Source organism: Alosa pseudoharengus, unplaced genomic scaffold (genome assembly GCF_046254945.1).
Source record: "Alosa pseudoharengus isolate Yale_2024_CS ecotype anadromous, Long Island Sound unplaced genomic scaffold, YU_APseudo_1.1 YU_APseudo_1.1_scf_18, whole genome shotgun sequence".
Taxonomy (NCBI): Eukaryota; Metazoa; Chordata; class Actinopteri; order Clupeiformes; family Clupeidae; genus Alosa; species Alosa pseudoharengus.
The window spans coordinates 5506430-5517194 of NW_027468650.1; the positions used below are offsets into that span (position 1 = coordinate 5506430).

The 10765-nt window shown below is 43.7% G+C and overlaps 1 protein-coding gene across 1 annotated transcript in view; it reads left to right on the forward strand.

Annotated features, from left to right (window-relative positions):
* LOC143131586 (receptor activity-modifying protein 3) overlaps window positions 1–10765 on the forward strand; it is a 31341-nt gene that overhangs the window by 10587 nt on the left and 9989 nt on the right. Inside the window, exons 2-3 of the mRNA XM_076291224.1 lie at window positions 8475–8504; window positions 9755–9911. Of these exons, the coding sequence (XP_076147339.1) occupies window positions 8475–8504; window positions 9755–9911 (187 nt within the window). The remainder of the gene's footprint in view (window positions 1–8474; window positions 8505–9754; window positions 9912–10765) is intronic.

Sequence of the window (10765 nt, forward strand, 5' to 3'; positions counted from 1 at the left end):
TAGGATGACCATTTTTCCGTATATTTGCCTCCAAGGGTCATGTTAACCCAGTTCATGTGCACACATGTGCACAAACAGATACACACACACACACACATTCACAGTAATCATACGTATGACCAGGGCCGGCCCGAGGCATAAGCGAACTAAGCGGCTGCTTGGGGCCTCCTGGCCACCAGGGGGCCCCCAATCGAGTTTCTTTTTTTTTTTTTTACATAATAAATAACGTAAACAAGTGACATCAATTAATGAATAAATGAAACAATTATCATTCAAATCAAGAAAATTATGATTTCATGATCAATATGCCTGCCTACTGCTACTGTGTCTGCCAGCTTTTGAGTCACGCGCATAAAGTGCTAGACACCTCAGGTGCATATACAATTCGTGCAGACACTGCATCAAGTTCAACAATCGGAAGAGACGGTAATGTTAAGACAAGTCACAAAAAAGGACGTATCTCTCTGGTGCCGAAAACAGAACGAAGAAAATGACAGAGGAGGAGAAAAACGAGCAAGATACAGGTATGTTTTGCATGATTATTTACAGTATGTTTTGTGCTTGAGGTAGCTAGCTAGCTGTCATGATCTAATATAAGCCATCACCAGAACTAAATCTCCGCCATCAACAGAGAAATGTCTCCCATTAATATATATTTATCTAGATGTATTTCAGATGTCAAGGATATTGGGATTGTTTTGGATGTTCAATCAAGCATGTACCCTTGCTCTAGGTGGGCTTATTATGTCGTAAATTAAAGTTAGCTAGCTGACTGAAGTGGACATTAGCACTACAGTAGCTACATGAAAACGTAGCTGAAGGCAAATTTACCACAGAGGGATTGTTTCTGATTTCGTACCTGAAAGTGTTGATAGTTTATTACTGCTCTATAATATGTGACATAGTGGTAAGTCTGATAGCAACAACAGACTAAGCCCAGGCTCCCAGTCCCAACCCAACCCACTGACTAACGCGACTCTGGGCATCGGTAACGTTCCAGCTTCATAGGCAAAGATGGAACAGCAGTGCGCTCTGCTTTAAGATCTTTGGAGAGAGATGGTAGTGTTTGAGAACATATACCATGTTGGGTGGGGAGACTTCTGTGATGAAAATAAACTTACATTTGATTAAGATAGTGGCAAGTGATGTAGCGGTGCTACCCTAATATTTAGGCTGCAGTAGATCACCATGTTAAGCGTTCACCATACTGCAATGAAGTATACTCTTTTGATTATGCCTCATTTGCCAATAGAATATGAATTGTTACATGTGGAATTGCTTGTTATTTGAGTGAAGTAATGATAGCAAAATAAACTCATTCTGCTCGATCAACTATGCACTTATGCAATATTTTTTTTTTCAGAGACACTGTTGAAGTCCTTTGGAGCACATCTCTACCTCTACCTAACTCTACCTACCAGAAGGTGAGGTTTTCTTGATGGCAAATGGTTACATAGCCTGTTAATATGACACGACACATTTAACATCGTTTTTTTTTTTATTTATTTATGTATTTATTTAATCATTGCAGGTTCGTCCACTGCAGAGTTGCAGATGCCTAAAAACCAGGAACGAAGTAGGAATAATTATCTATTTTTTGGGACATTTTATTTTTGATTATTAATGTTTGTCTATTTTGTTTTTATTTTGTAGTTGAAAATTGCTCATTTAATGCACATTTGCGGATTTGTTCAGCAAATCTGTTGAAAAACAAGTCATTAAACTGATGTACTTGTTTACAACAAATACAAATGCTGTTGTATTTTGTTATTTGTCAATTCAACTTCAGTAAACCACCCTTAGTGCTTCACTTTGAATATGAATGTTTCAAATAAATCTGTGATTTTAGTACCCTCTAAGATTAAAAGGTGACAGGGTTGGTGTAAATAACAACTATATTAATACATTGGTTTACCAAGCACATGGGGCCAGAAGTCTAGATTGGAGCCCCAAAACATTTTTGGCATGTGAGCAAGGATGGATTACTGAATGAGCCTACCGAGCCCAAGAGGTCAAGGGACCCTGAACCCCAAGTAGTTGTGTGAATTCACTACCAATAAGTCAAAAAGCAAAAGGCTATGAATCTGAACAAATTTAGGTACTGCCCTTCTCCAGCTGACCATCCCAAAAATGCACCAGAATACAGGAAATCACATCTAACCCCGCCCCCACACACACACACACCCACCCGTTTGTACCCACATTTGCACAAACAGGGTAGGGGGAGAGGGTCCTTATGCATCTGTGTCCAGGGGGACAGTAGTTCATAATCAGTCGCTGTATTAATACATAACCTCACTGTATTAATTTATAATATGACATTATAGTGTGAAGTTGTCAATTATCGCCAAGCACAGGTGACTGCGTTGTGGGAGGGGGCCCCCAAATCAAATTCTGCTTAGGGCCCCCAAAAGGCTTGGGCCGGCACTGCGTATGACACATACTCACACAGTAGACATATGTACGCTTCCATGCACAGGCACATACGCAGGCACGCACACACACACACACACACACACACACACACACACACACACACACACACACACACACACACACACACACACACACACACACACACACACACACACACTCACACACACACACACACACACACACACATAACATAAACATAACACAAACAATCAAGAATTTCTCATAATTATGAACAGGCAAGATGGAGGTGGGGTTGTATAAAATTAATTTTACATGTAAAATCTATGAACTAATCATGTTTTGGTACTTGTTGTCTGGCAGATACCAGTGAGAATTGAGTGTGGATAATGCAATTTAGTGAGACAGTTAGAATCATATAGGCCTTTCAGCGTGATTTCTTTTTGTGGAAAAAATGTGCTGGACTGGGCGGCGGTCATATTTTGTACCGCTCTGCGGTACATCTAGTTATAATGGTATTGTAGAGCAACCCTCATAGTAATAGGTACATTTTACAATTTTCAAATGTATTTATTTGTTGCTTTTATTTTTCCTTCCAACTTGCTGTGGCGCCCTGGCACCCCCTCGCGGCCCCCACTTTGAAAACCACTGGGCTAGATATCTGGTTGGATTATCAGGACCCTTACCCTGTGATCTAGATATCTGTGTGTGTGTGTGTGTGTGTGTGTGTGTGTGTGTGTGTGTGCCTTGGGTAAATCCATGTGTAAATGCTGAGGAATGGACAAGTGGTGATCACTGACACAGACCTGTAGTCCGCATTAATGGATCACTGACACAGACCTGTTCCTCATTAATGGATCACTGACACAGACACAGCTCCTCATTAATGGGTCCTAATAGCAGAGTCTTATATATTCTTTAAACACTCCTCTCCATTGATGTAGAGCCCTACACTCTGTCTTTGTTTGTTTTTAAGCAGAGGAAGCCAGCCCCCCCATCCTCCCCCAACTCCCAACCGCTCGTCAGCACCACATCACACACACACACACACACACACAGATCTCCAAGGACGGAGTCATGGCAAGCTGTCCACATCACAAGCAGCCTCGGAGTAGAGGCATGAGAGACTGATGACCCACACACAGATTAGACTGGGCATTGGCAGTTATTTGCTCTGAAGAGTGGTCAGAGGGATCGCTGAAGTGTCCTCAACTGTTGATGAATTCCTGTGCAGTGATGAAGTCTTTGGAGACGTCTCTGTCAGGCCTAGTCAGGCAGAATTTAGACAGACAGAGAGAGAGAGACACACAGAGAGAGATAGAGAGGGAGAGAGAGAGTGAGAGAGAGGTAGAGAGAGAGGGAGAGAGAGAGGGAGAGACAGAGAGAGAGAGAGAGAGGGAGAGAGAGACAGACAGACAGAGAGAGAGAGAGACAGACAGACAGAGAGAGAGAGAGTGCTGTTTCTATCAGAGCCTGTCGACAACATGGGGGAACCTTTAGGACTCTAGCACGGAGCACATCTTAGCAGCATGTTGCATTACACACACACACACACACACACACACACACACACACACAGACAGAGAGAGAAAGAGAGCATGTGTGTATGTGTGTGTGTAAGAGAGAGAAAGAGAGAGAGAGAGAGAGAGAGTCAGAGTCCAAACTGTCAGGGTAATGACTAGTGGGAGGCTGAAATCGCATCACTGTACTGGACCCTGGCTGCAGCCAAGCCAGCACTGAGGCGTTTCTACCGGCCCCAACAGTCTTCAGAAATGACACAGCATGTAGCCTGAGGCGTTTGTACCGGCCCCAACAGTCTTCAGAAATGACACAGCATGTAGCCTGAGGCGTTTCTACCGGCCCCAACAATCTTCAAAATGACAAAGCATGTAGCCTGAGGCGTTTCTACCGCCCCCAACAATCTTCAGAAATGACACAGCATGTAGCCTGAGGCGTTTCTACCGGCCCCAACAGTCTTCAGAAATGACACAGCATGTAGCCTGTGGCCCGGTGGACGTGGAGACCCCCTTATGTCCGTGACACAGCATGTAGCCCCCTGATATCTGCCCTGACTAGTGAGATGATATTAAGACGGATCTCCTTAATACCTGCACCTGGCCTGGCAGGAAAGAAAGGGACTTCCTACAGCAATAAGATATAAGGGACTTATACAGCAACATGATATAAGAGACTTATACAGCAACATGATATTAGGGACTTATACAGCAACATGATATAAGGGACTTATACAGCAACATGATATAAGAGACTTATCGTAACACCCCCAATTATCACCACTTTTGTTCGGAAATTCTAAAACAACGATGATTTTTAGCACTTCAAAATAACATTTGCTAAATGAACCTTACATTTTTCAGTAGCCATAGGTGTGTAGATTTAAACAAAATCTGGTTTGGTTCTTAACGGGAGCATTTACTGCCTGAAATATCCGATTTTGTTTACCACGCTCGGAGTTATAGTGCTGGCTTGATGGGTCGCCTATTTACGCCATTTCAACGGCACATGAATGGTTAGACCGAGAATTCTCGTCATGAAATTAAAATTCCACTGGAGCTCCAAGCGGATGTGTACACGCAGCCTTACAACACTGTTTACAGCTCTTCGAGTCACGGTAAAATGTCATTTTTGGTACATAGCTAATTTAGATACACCTATGGTGTGGGTGCTTGCATTTCTTTAGGAATCCGCCATCTTGGTTTGTATAGAAATGGATATTAAGTGACACATACACGCAAGACAGCGGAAATACGGGACCGACGGTACTAGGGGGAGTTCCGATATACAGCAACATGATATAAGAGACTTATACAGCAACCTGATATGCAGGTCCTTGAAGAACTGAGCGAGCACTTTTAATTCAGCACTCTAATTGAGCCAATTGCGTCTGAACGAAGCTGCATTTATTAAATGTGCCGGCGTTGCTCTCTGGCGGCTCCTCGGCTGCATATATTGAAGACTAATGTGGCTGAAGGAGTTCTGAATAATGTCCACATTCTGCTCTCCGAGGCTCATGGCCAGTCTGACAGAGTAAAGGCTGTTGGACAGCACAGGTGATTGAAAAGATAATTTTGAGCATACAAATTACAGCCCTTTCATAAATAGCATCTCCATCGCTTTGGAAATGGACTGTGATTTAGCGAAGTTATGTTTCCTTTGATGAATTCAATTTGTTGTAGGCCTACTTGTTTTACAGAATCTTCAGAAATGAGCTTTTGTCATGTCGCCAAAACATATACATGACCTAGTAGCCATATCCTTATGCAAGATATGTTATTTTAAACACTATATTGGTCACAGTAAAATATTTCAGCATAAATGTTTAAAATGTTATAAGCTAAGTAGTCATTAATCGAGGCATAATACCCTGGCTTACTCATTAAATTGGTTATTATTCTGAATGTTAATTGAGATCTTTGATAAAACTGAAACTGAAACAGGAAGCCCATATACTGTATGTGCATACATCACCCAAATATCCTTTGCTTACGCTTGTATATATGTACAATATTTTTTGAGGAGTCTATTCGTAACTTTTAAACAGACAGACTTTTTAGAATGCTTCCACCTGAGAGCAGGTCTGTTTGCTGCACCAACCTAGCTAGGTTATGAAAGCAAGTTCATGTGGGCCTACTTTGCACTGGACATGTCCTTGTTAGCTCATGTCATGTTTGCTTGTAGTTTGTGTAGTGCTTACCAAAATCATAGAAATTAATAACATTGCAAGACACTTATCTCTTCCATGATCCAAAGATTTCATTCAAGTTATTTTTTAACATTTATTTTAACTAATGACATAGAAATAAACATTCTGAATGATGGGCAGCAGTGTGTGTGTGTGTTTGGTCAATGTGTGTGTTTGGGCTGTGTGTGTGTGTGTTTGGACAGTGTGTGTGTGTGTGTGTGTGTGTGTGTGTGTGTGTGTGTGTGTGTGTGTGTGTGTGTGTTTGGGCTGTGTGTGTGTGTGTTTGGACAGTGTGTGTGTGTGTGTGTGTGTGTTTGGACAGTGTGTGTGTGTGTGTGTGTGTGTGTGTGTGTGTGTGTGTGTGTGTGTGTGTGTGTGTGTTTGGGCAGTGTGTGTGTGTGGGTGTTTGGGCTGTCTGTGTGTGTTTGGGTAGTGTGTGTGTGTGTTTAGGCAGTGTGTGTGTGTGTGTGTGTGTTTGGGCAGTGTGTGTGTGTGTGTGTTTGGGCAGTGTGTGTGTGTTTGTGTTTGGGCAGTGTGTGTGTTTGTGTGTTTGGGCAGTGTGTGTGTGTGTGTGTGTTTGGGCAGTGTGTGTGTGTGTGTTTGGGCTGTGTGTGTGTGTGTTTGGGCAGTGTGTGTGTGTGTGTGTGTGTTTGGGCAGTGTGTGTGTGTTTGGGCAGTGTGTGTGTGTGTTTGGGCAGTGTGTGTGTGTGTGTGTGTGTGTTTGGGCAGTGTGTGTGTGTGTGTTTGGGCAGCGTGTGTGTGTGTGTTTGGGCAGTGTGTGTGTGTGTGTGTGTGTGTGTTTGGGCAGTGTGTGTGTGTGTGTGTTTGGGCAGTGTGTGTGTGTGTGTTTGGGCAGTGTGTGTGGGGCTAAGGCTGGATGGTGACAGCTTTGTTTGTGTACATGGGAAAGAGAGGGGTATTGTGGTCACTGGGGAAAACACGGGGGCAGTTGTGGTACTCTGACCCCTCCCCACCCCCCTGAGAACCCGACCCCTCCACTACCCCCTGCCCCCACTCTGCCCTCTGGACTGGCCGTCTGGCGATGCTGGGCCCCTCTACTTTGAACGAGTGTGTATCCTGGAGCAGGAAATGGCCAAATATAGCGTGTGGCACGGAGGGCTGCTACAGTAATTCACCTGGGGGGGCGTTTGGGCAGGCTCAGTTGGGGGAGGCGTTTGGGCCGGCTCAGCTGGGGGGGGGGGTGGGGGCGTTTGGGCAGGCTCAGCTCACTTCACCACTCGGTGCACGTGAGAGTCCCATCGGACGCCTTTGTTTACTCCTTCTGCTTTGGAGAGGTTGTTTACACGCCGGGAGATTTTTCAGCCCTCAGATGATATGCGTAGCAAACATCCATGGCTGAGCAGAGGACAAAAAAAGAGAGAAATGTGTTGGAAGTTTTGTTAGGCATATCAAAAGATGGATTATGATGATGTCTCAGAGCGGCGGGGGGGCTAAGATCACAGCGAGAGATGCTGCACCCCCCACAGAGTCACAGAATTGATCAGCAGCTCCCCTCCTCCTCTCCACAACACTGCCTTTTCAGAGATGAGTCTCAATGCTCATTAAGCAGGTACATTCAGTGATCTATTGAACAGAGAGGCTAATTTACATTAGATATCTTTACATGCCGTGTATAGACCCTTTCAACAATAAAAACAAAAACAATGCTTGAACGTTCTATTTGGAACTCTCTTGAAAGGGTCTATAGCATATGTTCTATGTGGGGCTGGATACAGGGTTAGAGCTAGTGATATATCATATGTGTGTGTGTGCGTGTGTGTGTGTGTGTATGTGTGTGTGTGCATGGCAGCTATTATTCAGTACAAGCGTGCTGTGATAAGGACACTTAGCATAAAATGGAACTGCGTGTGTGTATAATAGAGGTATTGATCTGTGTGGTATGTCATTAGTCAGGACTCGATTAGCCATTACAGTGGAGCTACTGAAGCCTCAGGCCAGAAACAGCCGCTAAGTAAGGACGAAGAGTGACTATGCGAGCTTCTGCAGCCTCAGGCCATTAACAGGAGCTACGTTTGGAAGAAGAGTGACTGTGTGAATGTCAGGCTGCAGCCACATCAGTATTCCCGCCGCCTCTCCAGCCAACGCTTATGGAAATCTCCACAGCGGAGGAATCAGGGCACAGGAGGACACGTGGAGTTTTCCCAAAGGAGGAATTTGCCCAAGCTATTGACATCTGAGGGGTGTACAACCTATGGACATCATCTGTCAAGACATTGTCTGTCACACACACACACACACACAAACGCTGTGCCAAAACTGAGCTGTTATTACCATAGCCTGCAGGATGTCCGCATGCATGCATAATATTGGATGGATACCAATCTGACCTGGTATCTATTTTTTTTTATCTTGACAGTTAACAGCTTGATGAGCAGTGCACTCTCAGGTAAGCAGATAAGGAAATTATTTACAATGTATTACGTTTAACAACACTTACATCTACTCAGGCAGGTTACTTTATCAACAACAATTACTATGACTACCTAAAACCATTTTAATTAAGAGGCGGTGTCATTACTGTGTCAATGATGCGTTTACAAATAGGCTTCTAGTCTATTTCATAAGCCTGTTTAAAAACGCATGGGTTCCTCAAAATTCCTTGCCACACCGGTTGAGAAGCAGTGCCCTAGACTGTGCATTTCATCTTTCAATTCATCTTTGTATCATAAAGCATCACACCATAACCAATTCAGATAACACACACACACACTACTTTTTACCAACTTTACCAATTCAAAATATCACACACTCACTTCATCAGATGCGTGCACAGTGTCTTGGCTTCATGATTAATCTTTCGATTAGCCTTCTCTAATGCTAGTGTAGATAAGCCTGTAAGGTTAGCTGTGGATAACCTTGTTCATGCCCTATTTCAGATATATCCTATGCATTATATTATATTATATTATATTATATTATGTTACATTATATTATGTCTAATGTGTTATATTATATTATATTATATTATATTGTATTATATTATATTACATTACATTATGTCTAATGTGTTATATTATATTGTATTCAATGCATTTGCCCACCTTGCTCTGTCCTCTGTCCACTGTATGTACTATTAGTAACAGACATCAGGACGTTTGATAAACGAGAGCAAACATGTTTGGGGACAACTGTAGTAACCAATCATATGGGGAAAGTTAGTTTGACTTGTTTTGCACTTTTTGGTGGGGAAAAGGATCATTTTTGTTTGATTGAAGTGGTGCACTATGAAACTGCGATCTTAGCAGCATGTTGTAGGGCCCACCAGTACAGAGCTGTATTGTGAGTCATATTGTTATAGCAAAGAATGAGCGGCCTCTGTTTACCTCAGATCTGAAGGGAACGTTTTTCTTTGGCTTTTCCACTCCTTGTACTATTGCATCATTTCCTTTTCCCCTCAGCAAGAGCGGCCTTTGAATCTCAAACAGGCCGTTTATTATGCACGTCCTATCAACACTTCCTGTGGAGCCATTTCATATTTCTCTCCCTCACACAAGGGCGCGTAGGTCCACAGGCCACAACATCCCTCTTAAGAGAAAAACAACAACTTAATGTTTTGTTTACAAAAAAGCACCATCCAATCCAACTCCCTCTGATTAGCGGAGCCTCTTGACCTCGGTGTGTCCCTTTCCCACGCAGAGACGGAGAGCTCGGAGCTGGGGCTGACGCGCCGGCCGCTGGTGCTGTGCAACGAGACGCAGCTCCTGCTGGAGATGGACGTGTGCGGAGAGGTGTTCAAGAGACAGATGGCCCACGTGGACGCGCAGCACTGGTGCAACCTCACACACTTCCTCAGGTATGCAAAGGGACGCGAAGCACTGGTGCAACCTCACACACTTTCTCAGGTATGCAAAGGGACGCGCAGCACTGGTGCAACCTCACACACTTCCTCAGGTATGCAAAGGGACGCGCAGCACTGGTGCAACCTCACACACTTCCTCAGGTATGCAAAGGGACGCGCATCACTGGTGCAACCTCACACACTTCCTCAGGTATGCAAAGGGACGCGCATCACTGGTGCACAGGTGCAACCTCACACACTTCCTCAGGTATGCAAAGGGACGCGCAGCACTGGTGCAACCTCACACACTTCCTCAGGTATGCAAAGGGACGCGCAGCACTGGTGCAACCTCACACACTTCCTCAGGTATGCAAAGGATCACTCAGTCTCAGGAGAGCCTCTTGGGAGTTGGAAGTGAACTGAATGAGCGAGAGAGAGAGAGAGAGAAAGACGTGCTCTCTTGAGGGTTGCTGCAAACGGTCGAGTCGGTAACTTCAAATTGATGGCGTGAAATGAAGTGCTCCCTCTTGTCCCGATTTGTCACACCATGTTGTACCGCAAGCACAAGTATGTTCAAGGATCATAGAGGCCCACTTTATAAATAGCACCAGCAGACCAGCACATACCATTTCTTAATGTTAAATAATCTCCATACCATTTCTCATACCATTTCTTAATGTTAAATAATCTCCATACCATTTCTCATACCATTTCTTAATGTTAAATGATCTCCATACCATTTCTCATACCATTTCTTAATGTTAAATGATCTCCATACCATTTCTTAATGTTAAATGATCTCCATACCATTTCTCATACCATTTCTTAATGTTAAATGATCTCCATACCATTTCTTAATGTTAAATGAT